Source organism: Grammomys surdaster, unplaced genomic scaffold, assembly GCF_004785775.1.
Source record: "Grammomys surdaster isolate TR1022 unplaced genomic scaffold, NIH_TR_1.0 220, whole genome shotgun sequence".
NCBI lineage: Eukaryota > Metazoa > Chordata > Mammalia > Rodentia > Muridae > Grammomys > Grammomys surdaster.
The window spans coordinates 1,662,924-1,681,805 of NW_021604665.1; the positions used below are offsets into that span (position 1 = coordinate 1,662,924).

General features: G+C 50.0%; 1 protein-coding gene across 2 annotated transcripts in view; it reads left to right on the forward strand.

Annotated features, from left to right (window-relative positions):
• Positions 1-18,882, forward strand: part of Fgd5 (FYVE, RhoGEF and PH domain containing 5) — a 94,205-nt gene that overhangs the window by 71,379 nt on the left and 3,944 nt on the right. Inside the window, exons 8-19 of one of the 2 annotated variants that reach the window (XM_028773043.1) lie at positions 12-99; positions 2,169-2,219; positions 2,750-2,808; positions 7,863-7,934; positions 8,924-8,992; positions 11,182-11,265; positions 12,313-12,392; positions 13,718-13,817; positions 14,106-14,243; positions 14,667-14,796; positions 15,722-15,855; positions 17,827-17,955. In XM_028773043.1, the coding sequence (XP_028628876.1) occupies positions 12-99; positions 2,169-2,219; positions 2,750-2,808; positions 7,863-7,934; positions 8,924-8,992; positions 11,182-11,265; positions 12,313-12,392; positions 13,718-13,817; positions 14,106-14,243; positions 14,667-14,796; positions 15,722-15,855; positions 17,827-17,955 (1,134 nt within the window). Of the gene's footprint in view, positions 1-11; positions 100-2,168; positions 2,220-2,749; positions 2,809-7,862; positions 7,935-8,923; positions 8,993-11,181; positions 11,284-12,312; positions 12,393-13,717; positions 13,818-14,105; positions 14,244-14,666; positions 14,797-15,721; positions 15,856-17,826; positions 17,956-18,882 lie in introns of those variants that run through there. The other variant, XM_028773044.1, reaches the window with a different exon arrangement.

Below are 18,882 nucleotides of genomic sequence, written 5' to 3' on the forward strand. Positions count from 1 at the left end.
TCTCCAAGCAGCAGAGTTCACAAGGGGGCGGCCAGAGCATGAAGCACCGTATGCTGCGTGTCGTCCAGCGCCTCTTCCAGTACCAAGTGCTGCTCACTGGTGAGCCCTCTGGGTCCGGGTGAACTGAGGTGGGGTAACATGGGAACAAAGACTTTACGTCATATGTGTAAGCAGGTGTGGGGAAGATGGCACTGCCCCAGATGCCCAGGGCCCCACAGATTCAACCTTGCTTCCTGTCCCCAAACCCAGAAACCTAGTGACATCACTGTGCATTTCCTAAATCAGCTGACACTCTGCAGAAGCTGCCTTCCTAGGTGAGAATAGTGGATGTCACCTCAGGCCTGTGACACCCCTGTGGCTTTGCTGCATACTATTTCTTGAAGCCTGTCCTTCTCAGCTCTGTGACAGGCTCTCCAGCCTTCCTCTCGCCTTCTGTCCCTTTGCCACCTGGCTGCCTCTTCTCTTTAGCCTATCAGTGAATAACTGTCTTCGTCACTGATAACTGTCTGCTGTAAAGGGACACCATGGCCAAGGCAGGTCTTATAAGAAAGATTTAATCAGGGGCTGGTTTACAGTTTCAGAGGTTTAGTCCATTATCATCATGGCAGGAAGTGTGGTGGACATGGTGCTGAAGTAGCTCAGAGCTAGTCACTGGTCTGCAGGCAGGCAGACAGGGAGGCAGGCGCTTGGCTTGGCATGGACTGGTGTGCCATCGAAGCCCACCTCCAATAACAGACGTCCTCCAGCAAGGCCTCACCTCAGAAGCCTTCAAACCCTTCTCAAGTAGCGCCACTCACTGGTGACCAAGCATCCAAACATTGTATGCCTATGAGAGCGGGCCATTCTCATTCAAACCGCCACAGTGACCTCCCAGGGCCCAGGCTCAGGTCCTCCCTCTCTGCCTCATAGATTCCCCCCACCTCTGTGCTGAGCTCCACTCACTGTGTACAGCCTCCCACATAGAATCAGCCCCTATCCTGTTCCTATGACTCCCATAGGTGTCCTTCTGACACCCCTGTGGGGCAGAGCACATGCAGTTTCATGGGTCACAAGGAAATTGTGCTGGGGTTGAGGTCTAGAGAATCTGTTCATTCAATTGATGAAGTTGCCACTGTGCCCTGCCTATATCCCAGCCCTCTGCTGGATGCTGGCAATGCAGTAAGTGAAATAGGCAACAAGTGACAGTTCAAATGGAGAGCTAAAACACTATGACAAGATGTGGGCTTAGCATATGCCAGGCCCTGGGTCCATCTCCAGTACCAATGATTTTATATCTAAATATGCAAATATATTAAAATATGTGAATATATGATATCTGTGTTGAAAATGTTACTGGAAAAAAAAACAACAGGTGGGTACATTTGTTTGGGAAGGGGGCTAATGTGTTAGATATGGGAGAGAAGACCTCTCCAAGGAGGTGACATGGGACAAAGATCTCAGCAAAGAAATGGTACAAAGCTCTAGAAAGGATGCCAAGGGGTCCAAGGGTCCAACAGCAAGACTGCCTGTATGACCAGACCTTAAGGAGCAAGGCAGAGGGTGGATAGCAAGGTTAGGACCATGTCAAGAGGTAACACCTCCTCCCTGTAATATAAAGATGGAGCAGCCCAGCCAGGTATATTATGCATATGATACCTCTGGGGTATCCGCCAGAGACTCCTCAAATCTCTTGAGATGACATCTGCCATCCCTAGCTGTGGGAGCCTGGGGGTCTGACCAGCAGAGGAAGAGAAGGTCATGGAGTTGGGTGGTCCAAGAAGGATGCTTTGTTTAAAATGTTCACTGCTCCCTCAACCACACCATGCTCCCTTCTGGGTTGGTGCCTCAGTCCCTACCAGGGTGGATCCACTGTAATATAGTCACACTGTAATACAGCGCTGTGTAGATTGTCATGTCTTGTAACCAGAAAACAATAGACAACAAATACTTTCTTGTGCCTATACCCGAGGTATAGCCATACCAGGCACATAGCGGATCCTGAAAAGATAGAAGTTAAATGAGTTAGTGACTGATAGTGGTGGCCGGGATGCTAAGAGGGTCCTGGTCTTGAGGTGGGCTAATGTGTTGAAAAAGTGGATGCCCCATTCTGGTGGAGGTCACCGTGGAGGGCAGGAGACTGCCTCACTGGTAGAACTGATGGTTGCCTCTCCCTCTCCCTCTCCCTCCAGATTATTTAAACAACCTGTGCCCGGACTCAGCTGAGTACGACAACACTCAGAGTAAGTCTGGAGAGACCCTGGAGGAAGATACACCACCTTGTGTCTCCTGTCCACCAACACTCAAATCTACACCAGTGTCCAGTGTAGACCTAGAGCAGCCCAGTTGTGTGGACCCTGCATATGACACCTCTGGGGTATCCGCCAGAGACTCCTCAAGTCTGAGATGACGTCTACCATCATTAGCTGCAGGAGCCTGGGAGTCTGACCAGCAGGGGAAGAGAAGGTCACACAGTGGAGTGATCTAAAAAGGATGCTTTGTTTAAGGTGTTTCCACTCCCTTAACACCATGCTCCCTCCTAGGCTGGTGCCTCAGCCCCTGCCATGGTGGACCTGTACTCAGCAGACTTAGAAACAGAGGCTGTCATGGAAGAGTTAGGGTTAGGTTCATGACCTGTTGCTATAGTGGGAAAATCTGGTGTCACCCCATCTTCGTGGCCCACAGAAGACAAAGGAGACACACAGAGAAGAGGCAGGGGCAGTGGAAGCTAGCCTAGTCCTCATAAACCTGCCATCTATCCTTTCCTCTCCAGGTGCTCTGACTCTCATCTCCAAAGTGACAGACCGTGCCAACGAAAGCATGGAACAGGGGGTAAGTTGCACCATTGGGTTCTCCAGGGTGGAGTCCAAGGCCTGCTTCACTCTTCTCATCTGCCTTGTGCTACCCCACTGTCTGTCTCCTGGGGCCCTGCGAAGAGTCTCAGGTTCTGGCCTGACACTTTTATGAGCCTGAGCTTGAGTCCTAACCTAGTGGGAGAATTCAGCAATCCATTAGTCATGTCTTTAACTGGCTTAGAAGAGGGTGATAGTGGTATGAGCGGCAAGGCATTGGTCAGCAGATGTGCTATGGTAGGTACACAGAGAACCCACATGGAATAGGAAATGGAGTCTGGGGACACTGCCTATGTAAGTCAGGCCTTGAACTCAACAGAGCAGTGACCAATAGCCATAGATAATAGCAAGAGAGGAGGGGCTGAAGGTTCAAAGGATGGAGTGTCCCAAAGTTAGGATTTAGAGGAGGTGGGATCACTTCTGATGAGAGGACATGCTGTGGAGGGGTCTGCATGCAGATGAGAAGTCAAGGAAGAAAGGGCGTGGGGCAGAGGCTTGGGGTAGGAGATCTAGGGTACATCTGCTGTGTTTTGTCATCTAGTGTGGCTGGTAGGACTAGATCTGGGAACGGGCTGGAGCTGGCTAGGGTGGGAAGCTCAAGGGACAGGCTTGAATACACAGGTTAGTTGCCAGGGGCTGCTTCCAGGAGGTTCAAACTGTCACAGTCATCTGGTCCTCTTACCTCTCCCCAAGAGGGTTGGACCTCACTCTTTGTCACTTTCACATCCTGGGCATTCAGTGAGGCTTCCTCAGTGCAGCTGAAAGATAGAGATGCTTAAAGGCCAGGACCATGTCACTATAGCATCTGGTGGTGTTCTCCACATCAGGAAGTCCGATCTCTCTGTTGGCATGAACATGAACATGTCTCCCCTCCTTGGGGAGAAGTGAGGTCTAATACACAGTACCCATAGGAGGGATGGGGCAGCCATACATGGCTCTCTCAAGGTGAGGCAAATGCTGTAGTAGAAGACACAGGGAAGCTGCTTTGTGTGAGACACCCCTGTGCTTGCTTGTCTTAACTGTGCCTTAGTTCCCAATGAGCAAGACTCTACCCACCCATTCCCAGCTCCGCTCTGGAGATCAGGGAAATCTGTCTCTCCATGCCCGGCTTATTTCACTTAACATAGTGATCTCCAGTTCCCTTTCTTGTTTAAATGATGGGATTTTGGTCTTTTTCAAGCTGAATCATTCTCTATTTTTTGTGAATGGATGGAATTTTCTTTTCTCATCTGTAGACAGGCATTTATGCTTCTGTTTCTCTGCTATTGAGAGCAATGCTGTAGTAATCATGGGAGTGAGTGTGGATATCGATCTGAGATGCTCGTTCTGATTTCTTTAGACATATCCAGTAGGATTGCTGGATCATACAGTAGTTTTAGTGGTTTGGAGATGGAGGCTCCAGACTAATTGCCATAAGGTGTAACTTGCTGGCATCCCACCAGGGGTCTCCGTTCTCCATACCCTTTCCCCTCTTGTTCAGTACTGCTCATTCTTCTGAGGGAGGTGGTGTCTCGTGGATCTGGTTTGTATTTCCCAGTGATGAGTGACTGACGTTGAACACTTTTGCGTATACCTGTCAGCCATGTGTATGTTGTCTTTGCAGAAATGTCCATCCACAGCCGTAGCCAGTTGTTATTGCTGCTGCTGCTGCTGCTGCTGCTGTTTTGTTCTGAGACAGAGATTCGCCTGCCTCTGCCTCTCATGAGCTAGGGCTAGGTGTGCCACCTCTCCTAGCCCTTAGCCTACCATCAAACTGCACAGTTGTCACACAGCCGTCTCCAGAATGTCTTCATCTCGCCAGACTGAAACTCTGTCCTTAAACAGCACCCCACCCAGCCCCTGAAGCCTACCATGCTACTTTCTGAACATATTTTATTTTTTAGATCAACTTTTAAGTTACAGAAAAATTTAAGAAGATAGTGCTAAGAATTCCCATGGGTTCTAATGTTTCTCCACTGTAAATGTTTTCTATGAACGTGGAGCCCTGGTTGTGTTAAGGGCCAGTGTGGAAATGGCATTATTACCCAGAGTTCTCATAGGCCCAATGCCCTGTTCTGGTCGTTACATCTTTGAAGGGTCCACCTGGAGCCAGTTTCTCAGATGTTCCCTGGCTTTGATGACCATGAAGGTCTTGAAAGAGAAAGGTCAGGTATTCTGCAGGTACCCAGTGTTGGAATTTGATTTTTTAAGACAGAGTCTCTCACTGACCTTGGAACTCATTGATGCAGCTAGCCTGGCCAATCAATATCCATGACTCCAGTGATGGGATTATAGGTGCTATGCCCAGCTTTTGCATGAGTATGAGGGATTGAACTCAGAGCTTCATGTATGCATTCACAGCAAGCACTTTGGCCACTGAGCCATCTCCCCAGCCCCTCTGTTTTCACTCTGTGTACTTAGTGATCTGTCTTCATGGCTTCTGGCTCTTCTCCTCCTCAACTTGGTTCAGTTCATAGCCAAACCTGTGAAGAGTTTTTATGTCTGATATTGTAGGTTGCATGTTTTTGTTTTTAATTCCCCTGAACTCCCCTATGAGGTCAACAGCCCTGATGAAGGTCTCATCTGCTAATACATGGCATCTACCTTTGCACCTGACCCTCTAACAGAATAGTTACTTTGGTCCTGTGCTCAGAGCTCCAACACCTGTCACCTGTAATGGCTATGTGGAATGCTTTCTCTCTGAAAAATGAGTTGGGTTTGTCTTCCTGGTTTAGCATTTTAAATTTTTCATTATTTTATTATTCCATGTATATAGATGTTTTGCCCGCATGTAAGTCTATGTGCCTCATGTGTGCCTGGAGCCTGTGGAGACTAGGAGAGGCCACTGGAGCTAGATTTACACATGGCTATGAGCTGACATATGGGTACGGGGACTCAATCCCAGATCCTTGGGAAGAGCAGCCAGTGTCCTCAACTGAGCCATCTTTCCAGCCCTCTCACCTCATAACCTAACTGGGTTTTGGATGTGTGGCCTCATGATTTTTTTCTTTAAAAAATAGCATACCTTTTATTTGTTATTTGATAACTTCATACACATAAGATGCATTTTGATCATAACTACCCCAAGCTCCCTCCTAATCCTCCCAAGCATCCCCAATATATGTCTCCTTCTGTGTCCTTTCTTATCATTTATGGTAACTCGCAGAGTCCAGTTAGTTCTTCCTGCTGGAATGTTGACTGATGTTGGAGTGACATTAGGCAGGTCTCATGCAGGCGACCGTAACTGACGTGGGTTGATGAGTGCAATGGCCATGTCACGTCTAGAAGACGGCATTTCACGGCACTCCTCTCCATCATCCTGTCCTTAGACTTTTTCTATCCTCCCCCTTTTTATAGTGTTCTCTGAGCCCTAGGAGTAAGGGGTGAGTGTAGATTTCCCACTTACAGCTGAGTACCCAAGCGTCATTTAAACTCAGCACGTTAGTAGTTAGAAGTCTGACCACTGTAGAGGGAAGCTTCCCTGACCAAGATCGAGGGCAGCATTAATTTAGATGTATAAACATGAATATTTAGAATGTGCTTTCAAACTCTGTCCATTTATCAAGGCAACAGTACTGGGTTCCCTCCTAGGGCCTATCTAAAAACACGGGCTTTTGGCTGGGGTTACAGTGACAGATGTGACTTCCCTCCTGTGGAAATCCAATCCAAAAGTGGCTGGTTAGTCCTCTAGTCTTCATGCCATGATTGTGCCAGTGCACACATCATGCCTAGAAGGTCAGTATTGTAGCACACAACGTTTGTATCTGAGTAATGCCGTTGATGGCTTCCCCCACCCCACCCCAGCAACCTCCATAGCCCTGTGAAAGCTGCTCATCCAGGAGGAAGCTTTCAGGTCAGTTCCAGCTTGGTTTCTAGCTTTGCAAACAAAGTGTTTCTGTGACTCTTGGTTGAATACCAGGCACTATAACATAAGCTCTGTGGGGGCTGAGAGGAACAGCATTTGCATCTTGTTTTTGGTTGTACTATGTGTGTTGAGACGCAGGGAGAGTAGCCAGTTGATTCAGTCCGGTCATAGGTTATTGTTGGGTTTGAGAATAGTCTGATCCCCATCCTTGTCTGCCTTACCTTCCTCTGCAGCTCATGTGTCTGTGAGGCCCTAAGTACTGAGTTCTCTCTCATATCCATTTCCAATCTTTGTTTCCAGAAATCTCCATAGGCAGTAGGGCCCTCTCCCCATGCATACCTTCTCTGAGGGAAGGCATGTCTGGCTGCCTAGTGCTTTGTGGCAGCCCCATTCTACCTTGGGCCTGAGGCTGGGCTTGGACAGGTCCTTGCCCCTTCTCTGAGATAGTCAGCTTCTGTGTGATAGCAGGGCACAGCACAGAGCCCTCTTCTCAGAGCACATGGCATTTGCCTGAGCGTCGAGTGGGCTTCTGGCCTCCCCAGTGCTGAAACCTTATATTCAGCTTGCTCACTGTCATGTCACAGGACTCTGACCCCTCCCATGTCCCCTCAGTGCCTGACAGACACCTAGAAGAGAGCTTTGACATTTGGGTCTTATCCATAGTGTCTGTAGCTTCATTACCTTGAATTGTGATACCAGCTCACACTTGACCTTCACAAAGTCAAGGACATTTCAATTGCCTTCTTTCAAAACATAATGTTTTCTTTTTTACATCTATTGTGTCCATATGCTTGAAGATCAGAGAACAAACAACTCGTGAAGTTCTCCTTTTCCACCAAGTGGGTTCTAAGACAGTGAACTTAGGCCATCAGGCTTGGGAGCAAGTGCCTTTACCCACCGAACGAACCATCTCTCGGCTGGCCCTCCATTCTTGTTACCTCCATCTGCCAGCCTTCCCTTCCTCCCACTGTGGCCAAGGGTGTGACATCCCTTCATCTTTCATCTCTGACAAATTCCAGGCTGAAGAACCCATGCTGCCTGCCATTTCTAGGAACTTGGATTTAGACTGGTCTTTTCTGAGCTGTTCTCCTCCTCTGAAGTGGAAGCAATGTCCTCTTACAGAGGACACACAGCGCCTGATACAGTGGTAGGGCAGTGGAGGGGTAACCATCTCCTGTTCCTGCCCACAGGAAAACCTGCAGAAGCTGGTCCACATTGAGTACAGTGTACGGGGCCAAGGGGACCTCCTCCAGCCAGGAAGGGTGAGTGCTGCCTGGGCAAGGACGAGGGCCAGCTTGACTCCGATAAGCCCATTGTTCAGCTGGGCTGGTCCCAGACGGGTCTGGCTGCAGGTGCTGTTTAGGAGGGGTGGGGGACATAGTGCACCACCCTGGAGCTTGTCTGCACCCCTCCTTGCATGATGCCCTCTCAGGGCAGTTAAAGAAACAGTGCCAGTCAGTTCTGCTCACGATAGCTGCCCTGGGGTAGCTCTCCAGTGAGGGAAAAAAAAAAAAAAATATATATATATATATATATATCTCCAGTGTTTTTAGTCCCAAGTTGCCAGGAAAGCAGAGATCAGAGTAGCTCTCAAAAGACAAGCCCCAAGAAAGCAGCATAAAAATAGCATTCTTAACAAAACAGGGGCTGGGGTGGCACTCGGGAGTGGAGCACATGCATAGCATGTGCAGGGTCCGGGGTTCTATGCCCAGAAAGGGGGGGTGGGTGGGAGAGAGATTGATTGATTTGAGCTTTAGCTTCCAGATGGAAAACAGACAACTCAGCTCTCCGAAAACAGCTAAAAATGTGATCATTGCCAGTTGGAAGGAGGGAGGGAGCCACATCGGCAGGCAGGACGGTGCTAGTCTAGGATCCTCTGAAATCTCATATGTGGTCCTGACTGAGAGATCCTGTGCTCTGAAATCCTTACTAAGCCTGTGTCTGTATCCTTCAGAAGGATGGGGCTGGATCCACAGGTCCAGATACTCAGCAAGCCTTCCAAGGGCATGTTCTGAGTGCTGTTTAGGGAGGGAGTCCGAAGTGGGGCTCATACTTGGTGACTGGAACATTGTTGAGCTTGGTGCTGTGTGAGGACATTCACAGAAGGCTGGACTACCCAGCTTGGGTTCCTGGGCCGGGAGTTTATAGAAGCTGTCGCTGGGTACCCTGGCAGCTGTGGTGACTGCTTCCTACACGGAGTCTTCCCAGACTTCCTCATTTCCACTTCTGAGGTTGACTTTTCTCCCCATAGGAGTTCCTGAAGGAAGGGACACTGATGAGGGTGAGAGGGAAAAGCCGACACCCCCGGCACCTGTTCCTGGTAAGCACTGGAGATAAGGCAGACCCCGCAGTTGGCTTTCTAGGGCCAGCATTTGGTGACAAACAGAGGAGCCAGGACAACCTTCAGGATGTAAAGCTGAGCCTTTAAAACAAAGACAAACAAAACAAAAACCCACTGCTTATATGTTATTTGAATGGTTGGGGTATGGGGAGTGTAGCTGTTGAAACAAATAGCTCATATGCCTACCATAATCGGTTCAAACCAGGGCTTTCCTCTGGTACTATAACTGCACTCAGGCACTTTCTGTGGTGTGTGCTGAGAGGTGAGGAGACCAACTTGACTAGGTTCCTCAGCAGATGGCCAAGACCCAGAAGGTAGCCAGAGTTGAGCCTCCAGTCTATCACTCTGTGCAGGTGAGCATACACAACCCATCTGAGGACACACAACCACACTTTGAATATTAGGGATTAACCAGGACCTTTGGGTTGGCAATGTCAACCCAGGGTCTCATGCTACAAGTAGCTCTTTGCTGTAATCTAGGACCCCAAGACACTACATCTTCTGTGTTGCCCACCTCTAGAACAAGTGTCTGAGACAGTCGGGATTTAAAGAGGAAAGGCAAGATCCACTTCCTGGTTCTGGAGGTACCAGTCCTTGATGAGGTAGCCTTGTAGCTTGGGCCTGTAGCCAAGTAGCACAGCAAGGCAGAGGCATCGTTCACCTCACGGCTAGGAGGCAAGACAGGAAGGGGAAGGGGTTGGGTTCCCACAGTCTCCTCAAGCTCACGCCACGATGACCTAACTTCCTCTCACTAGGCCCTACCCTCTTAGGGTCCCATGCCTCCCAACAGTGCCATCATCCTGTGGACAGAGGCCATTAGGGAACACACACACACACCAGAGCCAAACTGTAGGCCTGCTGTTTTCTGGGTGTCTCAGTTTCCCCATCCCTGTACCTCTCACTGCTGTTCTTATGACTGTCAGTGAGGCTGCCCTCAGCTGCCTCCCCACACTGCCAGAGCTTTATGTAGCATGATGGTGGTGCAGCTACGAGCTCTGTGCATCCAGCGCTCACTGAGCACAGAGATCACTTACAGTCTTGTCCTCAGCCTTCAGAATGTAATGGGAGAGAAACACATAGACTAACAGCCAAGAATCAGGAGATGAGGGTCTTGGGAATAGAAAGTCAGTGGAGGTGGAAGAGGGTCACCCATTGAAATGAAAGCAGCCACCAAAGCTGTGCTCAAGGATCAGCTGGGTGTCCACACCAAGGGCCTTGTGTATTTCCTGAAGAGGCTGCCTCCATTAAAGCCTGAAGCAAGGGAGGCCGTCCACTTCTTCTTACTACCATGTGCATCCCTGGGATTGAACTGAGGTCATCAGTCTTGGCAGCAATTGCTTTCACCCATCTCACTGGCCCCCGTTTTATCTCATTTCTTTCTTTTTAATGGCATAGTCTCACAGTGTAGCCTGGTTGTCTCGGAACTCACCATGCAGACCATGCTGGCTTCTAATCCATGGATTCACATGCCTCTGTCTCCTGAGTGCTGGGATTAAAGATTCAGGCCACCTCACCAGCCCCCACTTCCTTTCTTCACTATTTTGTTTGTAGAGTCCTAGTGGCGGCCTTAAGTTACATGTTGGTCTTTGTTGGCTAGCATATACCGTGGTAGGATTACCACTTGGATCAGGATTGAGAGCAGTTGCAACACTTCCAGAAAGCTCCACTAACATTGGCAACTGGTCTTCCCCACTCCTAAGTGACCCAGGCACTAACTAGCCTGATTGATGTTAGTTTGGGTTAGACCTTTACATAAAGGCAGTGGGCTGCACTTAACAGTATCTGGCCTTCCCTCTCAGAATGCCTGTGATCCTATCACATGGCTACAGTCTGGCAACCAGCTCCTTTGGGTTGCTGTATGGTATTTCACAATCTGACTGGACCGTGGTTCTTCATCCATCAACTGTCAAGGATATTTGGTTAGTTCCCCGTTGGAACTGTTATAGTTAAAGCTTCTCTGACACTTGGCCCTAGAGCACTGGCAAATGTGCCAAGTCCTCTCGCGTATCCCTGTAGGAGTAGAATTGTCATGATGAGGTCACAGTATGGCTTTGCTCCTTGCCAGAGTGTGCACAGAGGTGCACCCCAGAGCCCAGGGACATGCTATGTGTAGAGCTTGCTGTAGCCTTCAGGGCTAGGACTGGTGTGACTGTGCGCCTTCTCTGCAGATGAACGACACGCTCCTCTACACTCATCCCCAGAAGGATGGGAAGTACCGTCTGAAGAGCTCGCTGCCAGTGGCCAACATGAAGGTAGAGATCTAAAACCAGGTACCCTGGGGTAGGAGTGTCATCACAGGGGAGATGCTGGGGAGATGGAGCCAGCCTTGCTCCTCTCCACTAAGGACCAAGGCCCCGGGATACAGTGTTCAGTGCAGACTGCTGCAGGTTTAAGCAGAGAGTTGCCCAGATACAACTAGGGATCAGTAAAATATTCTCAGTTGGATGGGGCCTGGAGAGGAAAGGGTCACCCCACAAGGAGGACAGTAAATGCAGAAACCGCTTGGAGGGAACAAACAAACAGGTTTAGGTTTCATTGTTAAATATGGTAAGATACACACACCACATTAAAACCCTCTGCACCATCTGAAGGATGGCTCAGTGGCGTGAAACAGTGCCGAGAGCCCACATCAGCACCCATCTTGAGAACCTTCCAGTTTTCTCAAACAGAAACTGTCTCCATTAAACACTGAGTCCTGTTTGCTCTATCTCTGTGAATTTGACTGACTGAATGACATCATGTGGGTAGGGTTCCAGCATTTGTGTTCTTGGCTGGCTTCACTTAGCATTGTGTTCAAGGTTTCTGTGGAATCTTAGTCAGTCTCCTTTCTTTTCTGGGAACCCACATCTGCCCCCTGTCTCTCTATCTCCCTGTGAATCTCTATCCTTATGTCTGTCCCGTCTCATCTGTCTGTCTGTCTGTCTGTCTGTCTGTCTGTCTGTGTTTGTGCGTGCACTCATACGCATGCATATACACATATTCTCTCTTCATCCACCACTGAACACTTGTCAGCTGTTGTATGTGTAATGTGTGGACTAGCATGGTTTATCTTGGTCTTAAACATGAGGGTGTGTGGGCACTTTGGGGAATTCTTAGGACAGAGAACATTCTGGAGAGTTAATTTTGATGCCATCTAAGGACAGTGTCTGAGAAGCGGATGCTGAGGGGAGAAGGCAGAACAGCTAGCTTGGAGTAAAGGCATCCATGCTGGTCAGAACCTTGTCCACCCACTACCAGTGGACAAAGCTGTCTGCTACTCCCTCCCACCCTGAAGCAGATGCCATTGGTTTCCCTGGCAGGTCAGCCGCCCTGTGATGGACAAAGTGCCCTATGCTCTGAAGATCGAAACTCCTGAGTCCTGCCTGACACTGTCTGCAAGGTATGAGGAGCCAGACTCCAGCTATAGTGCCCTCTGCTGGCCTCCGTGGGCACTGCATGTGTGTGCTTCGATTAGGTACATGCGGGCAAAATGCACATAAAAACTAATCTTTTAAAATGAAGATAAACAAAGTTAAGAACTGAGGAAGATTGACCTATGACCTCTCCACTCATAGCCATGTGAATACAACACACATACACATACAAACACACACAGGCATGGACATGTATACACACACATATGTGCACGTGTGCGTGCCAATAGAAAACAATAACCAAAAGAAAAAAGTAAAGAAAAACTCAGAAGTTTGGGGCTTATCTCAGTGGTAGAGTGTCTGGCTGACATACTCAAGGCCCTGGTTCAGGTTTCAGCAGAACAAAACCAAATATAAATGCTGGTTCCTATGCCCAGAGGTCTATAGGCCCCATGAAAGTATCTCATCAAAAAAATGTTACATATGATTGGCTCAGTATGAGGTCCTCAGGTGACTCAGATGTGTCCTGTGCTCAGTGGGCTGTCAGACTTGGCATTCTCAACAGGGCAAGAGGAAAGTGATGAGTGGTTGCCCATCCCTGACCGTTCCGTCTTTGCAGGAGGGTCTCCGTATGTGGGATGATGCTGTACTTAAAACAACGTGAGCCAGTTATTGGATACACAAAATCTACTTCTACCAGTCTAGGAGTTGGGAAATGCAAGACCAAGGTGCTGGTCAATTTGTGGTCTGGGGAGAGCCCCATGTCTCTAGGTGGCACCTGCTTGCTATAATCCTATAGGATAGAAAGGACAAAGGGGGTCCCACAAGGGAGACGGAAGACTTTCTGGAGGAAGTGATTCCTGGGATGGCTCCATGGCCCCTCCTCTCTGCTTGATGCAATCAGGGACTTCAGGGCTCAGTGTGCCCAGCCATGACAAGATGGTGACAGATTACACTGATTGTCTGCTCCTGACTTGGGCTCTGCTGTCTGTCTGTCCTATGGCCTAGAGTACCAGATGCCATTGATAAATCTGCCCACTGGAGGAGGGTCATATATCCCCTTTAAGCAGTGTGGCCCTGGCTGCCTGCCTTACCGCAGGCCCAAGTGGTGCTTTCTCCCTGCCCGGGCTTTTCTGTGCTGTGGGAAGCTCCAGTGCAGGGGGAGGGCGACATCTGGTGGGCACTGAGAATTTCCACCCAGCTTCCTCCAGGGTGGCCCTCAGCTCTTTGGGCAGAGAGAGGCTTGGACGTTGGGCTAGACTTGGGCCCAGAGGCTGCTGAGCACTCACAGCAAGAGAGAGGGTGTCCAGCAGAGCCACAGCACAGTGGCTCACCAAGCCTGTGCCAACAGCTCCTGTGCTGAGCGGGACGAGTGGCACTACTGTCTGAGCAGAGCCCTCCCGGAGGACTACAAGACTCAGGCCCTGGCTGCCTTCCACCACAGTGTGGAGGTGAGTGGGTGCCGCCCCAGGGTTCCTAGGGTGGGTCCTGCTATATCCTACGTACAGAAAGAGGACAAGTACCTCCTGTCCTCGGGGGCCCTTGGCAACGCACACGCCCTCATTGTCCCGCCTACCCTGCTCCTGTTAAAGCCTGGCACCACAGTTCAACCCAGGAGCATGCCTTGCAGTGTGGCAAGCAGAGCAAGGGATGCAGGAGACTTTCCTCAGAATTAGGGAGAAAGGGCCTGCACTTACCCAGCTGTGCCCTCTCCTGACTGTGGTTGCTGGCTGCCACAGATCCGGGAGAGGCTGGGGATCAGCCTCGGAGAGAGGCTCCCCACCCTGGTGCCTGTCACACATGCCATGATGTGCATGAACTGCGGCTGTGACTTCTCGCTCACCGTGAGGCGCCACCACTGCCATGCCTGTGGCAAGGTGAGTGACAGACAGGGGTGAGGGTGTGTTTGGGAAGGGGAGGACATGTCCCTGCTTGTGGGGCTCAGGGGAACAGAGGAAGATGAGTTCAAAGCCAGTGTAAGAGGTAGAGCTTGTTCCTGCCCATATCACTGAGATCCACCGATCATGGCAGTCCCAGGCCCCTTCTGCCAACACCACACCAATGTTAAGAACACTAGAGTACTCACCACTATGGTCATTGGAGGAAAGAGTGTTATGGCTAGCTCTCCAGAGAAAGTAGGCACTTGCTCAGAGACCTTCTACAGCCAGACTGGAAGAGCAGGGGTCCATGTGGCACAGAGAAGCTAGGAACCTGGGGCTCCCTGGAGGAGGTGAGGGCTGGGCTAACAGACTGAGAGGGTGACTGACAGCTTACCATGTGTGTTCTCAACACGGCATCAGATTGTGTGCCGGAACTGCTCTCGAAACAAGTATCCACTGAAGTGCCTCAAGAACCGGATGGCCAAGGTCTGTGATGGCTGCTTCCGGGAGCTGAAGCTGAGGAACGGGCCTGTCCCAGGCCCCATGAGAGGTAACTTTACAAGGCCCTTGCCTTCTTCCAGGCCCGATGGCTTCTCCCCAAGTATTCATGCTGCCTCTATGGCCCGGGTTCCTGCTTGAATCTGCTTCCAGAAGAAGCGAGGGGAGGTTCTGCATAAAGGCAGCCCCCAAGGAAGCCAAGGCTCAAGACCTGGGTTCCATGGGAATGTGACAGCTGCTGTGTCCCTATGAAGGTGGGGCTGCTGTGGCTGCCCACCATAGATGATTCTTTGGGGTATTTGATAGGCCTATGTTCTGTGGAACTTTTTAAAGAGATTTATTTTTAATTATGTTTGTCTACATGGGTATGTGCGTATGAAAGCAGGTGCCCCAGAAGGCCAGAGTAAGGCCTCAGATATCCTGGAGCTGCAGTTACAGGCATCTGTGAGCCACCAGATATGGTGCTGGGAACCAAACTCAGGTCCATACAAGAACAGATATTTCTTAACTGCTGAGCCATCTCCCCAGCTCCCTGTAGGACTTCTGGGAGTATTTCATTAGCCTTTTGTCTTTGGAATCTTGTGACATGTTTGGGAGGCTGCCCGGGAGGGTGTTGTGAGTTGTGAGTCAGGGAAGGAGAGAGAGTCCCCTGGAAGCTGAATTGATTCCTGAGACTTGGTACTTAAATGACAAGCTGTGCCCAGAAGTATCAGGCAGAAGAGACAGTAGATGCATCTTGGGCCTTCTTGAAGCCACACCAAGGTCTTGAGGGGAAGCATAGTCCTGCTGGTGGATCCAGGACAAACTGCTCAATGTCCTGGGAAAATGACCCCGTGCCCCAGAGCCTCTGCACAGCATCACCAGGAAGGATGCCAGCCATCCTGGGTCCATCTATTCCCACTCCCACCCCTGTGAGCCTTGGAGGTACTTGAGCCAGCATTCCAGACAACCCCTCTCCTGGCTTCTCACCTCTGCAGAGCGTCCGGTCAGCATGAGCTTTCCACTGTCCTCGTCCCGCTTCTCCTCGGGCAGTACCTTCTCCTCTGTCTTCCAGAGTATTAGCCCTTCAACTTTCAAGAAACAGAAAAAAGTCCCTTCGGCTTTGACGGAGGTAAGGTGTACATGGAAGACAATGGCTTGGGAGGTTCTTGTCCTCTGGAGACATGCTCAGATCCTCCTGTACCCAGCCTGGCCAGGCTCTTCTGGACAAAGAGAACCTGGAAATACTGAGCCCAGGTAGTGCCATCGCTAAGAATAATCCTGTCTTCAGATGACACCTATAGGCTGCAGAGGTGCTCAAGAGGCATTTTGTGTCCCTCCTTGGCTTTCTTTTTTTCCTTCCCCATATTGTAGAAATAGTGCCCATGGGGCCTGCTTGGGTCACTGGTGAGCTGTAATCACAGTTAATTGTCCTGTGTCAGCATTTGTGAGCCCTATATGTTCCCAAGCTGCAGGGAGGAGGCAGCACAGGTGCTGAACCTCCCTGAGACTGACTGTGCAAGAAACCTCAAAACTGGCTGGGCACAGGTCCATCATGCAGGTAGGGACCCCAAGCAATCCTTGCCCATGAGGAGAGTCTTCGAAGCCAAGAGGCACAGCCTGCTCCCTCCAAGTCCCCAGTACTAGGCATCATCAAGCCGCGGGCGTGAAGATGTGAATGAAGATCAGTGGATGAGTGCTATTTCAGCCATTAACTTATTTTCCATCTGAAGATCTCGGAAATATGACTAGGGCATAGGTTAGTGGTAAAGTGCCTGCCTATCAATAGTGTGTAAAGATATGATCACTCCCCAAAATCTTGGAAATAGTGTACACATGGTAAAACAAGAAAATATGCAAAACATACAAAACAATATAGAATAGAAGCGAGCTTCTCTCCCTCTGCAGCCATGACCAGAATTCCTTGAAGGACCCTTCAAGGAATGTTCAATACAGAGATATGTACCCGGATCCTGGTTTACTTCTGCCAGCTTCTTGGTCCAGTGGAGGAGATGAGCATCCCACAGCTCCACTCCCAGCTCCCTCTCCCATTGCTGGGGCTTGCTTCTGCAGCATTGCTTCCTAGGGGAAAGAGGAGGAGGAAACCAGTGTGAGCACCTGAGTATCTAAGCTCCCAGGAGGTTGTGGAATCAGATCTGTGAAGGTGATCCATTGGGGCAGGTGGGACCAGAGCCCAGGCAAGAGTTATGGGGTCCTCATGCCTTGCACCAGGACAAAATTAACCCTAGTTTCCTTTCCAGCCTGAGCTGGTTGTAGATTCTAGGCTCTAAACCCTGAGTGTTTGCTGAGAGTCCCCAGTGTTATTCTCCTTTAAGCTGAAGGGGACTGAGCTTCAGGAAGTCCTGTTCCTTGGGGCCTCAGTTCCCATCTGTAAAATGAGAAAACCAGAGGAAACTATCCCTAAGCTTGGCCATGTCGCTTTCCAGTGCACTCACTGTAAGTCAGTCATGTCTGTCTGTGGGGATGTCTCACGACTAGTAAGAAAATGGAGGCCCCCAGGAGGTCAGAGGGTTGCCTGTTGGTATCCATAGTTACTGCTGGAGGCTGGTGAGACTCCTGGAATGCATCCCTCTAAGCCAACTGGGGGTCTCTTTTGTTTTCTTTGTTTTCTGGTGCTGGTGAAGAAACCCTGGTCCTCATACATGTTCATATGATGTGCCAGACCCCCAGTCAGAGCCTGTGCAGCAGGATGTCACCTAAACACCAGTAGCAGTATGACACAGTAGGGCTGCATCTACTCCACCAGTCAGGAGTCCCACCCCAACCCCTTAGACCGCTTAGGTAATAGGTTCAAGATTTCTTCTTAAATGCAAGATGTTCTAACTAAAGATGGTCAAATCTGTCTTGCAGCTTGGAGTGTGTGTGTGTGTGTGTGTGTGTGTGTGTGTGTGTGTGTGTGTGTTATCCCAGTAGTGGCAGGCCTTCTGGAGGCAGCTTTGGACTTTTACGTTGTCTGGCTTCTTAGACCCTGAAGCAGTTTTTGCTGACCACTAGAGCCCAGAGATCAGCTTTCACACTCCTCTACTGATGGTCTCTGCCCAGCCATTTTGACTGTTGGCCTGCTTTGCTTCCCTTCCACCAGGTGGCCGCGTCAGGAGAGGGCTCTGCCATCAGCGGCTACTTGAGCCGCTGTAAGAGTGGCAAGCGGCGCTGGAAGAAGCTCTGGCTTGTCATCAAGGGCAAAGTACTCTACACCTACCTGGCCAGCGAGGTAGAGTTCTTTCTGCTGCTCTCTGGGAGGCCTGTATTAAGTTTGTGTGTGCCAGCAGGGGTGGAGGGGCGGCCAGTTGAAGTCTTTATGTGTCTTGTCACCTACAGACATGAGTCCTGGACACTGAGATCTCTTCTGGTGGTAATCAAGGCTTTATGCTGAAGTGTGGGTGTGAACACTCATAGAGTACTTAAATGTCACAGGCTTAGCAGCCAGGACAAAGCCACAAGAGAAAACTTGTTTCTGTCTTTATCTTGGTTGCTTGGGGCAACATGCAGCAGCTCAGAGAAAACTGTTCCCTGTGTGCCTGTCCATTGCTTTTACTAAAATAACTGAGGGATCCTGTGAGGCTTCTAAATACAGGCACATTGCCACTTGTATAGAACATCCTGCTTTTAGTTTCTAAGCTACAAGCAAGGGTTGGGGCTGTAGCTCGGTTGGTAGGATGCTTGCCCAGCATGCAAGAAAGCATGGGGTTCAGTCCCCAGTCCACATAACCACATAGTGGTGTAAGCCTGTAATTCTAGCACTGAGGTGGAAGGAGCAGAAATTCAAGGTCTTTCTCAGCTACATCATGAATTCAAAGCCAGCCTGGACCATATGAGCTCCTATCTTAAAAAGAAAATACAAACAAGAGTGCCCTAAAGCCTAACCTGCTCCCAAGGTAGAGAGATGTGGGCTGTGGTGGTTTGACCTCACTGGCTAGCCCTGTGGAGGCTGAGTGGGCTGGAAAGTGGGTTTCCATCTCCTGGTCCTACCACCTTGGGGCTTCCATAGCTAAATCCACTTTACAGTCAAGACTTACACGTACCCCAACCATTGTTGAAGAATATGCTCATCAGCCTAGGGCTGGACCTTCTCAGGTGACCTACCTCCCTCTCCACAGACCTGCAGCTGTGGTGGTCACTATGTGTGTCATCTTCAGGC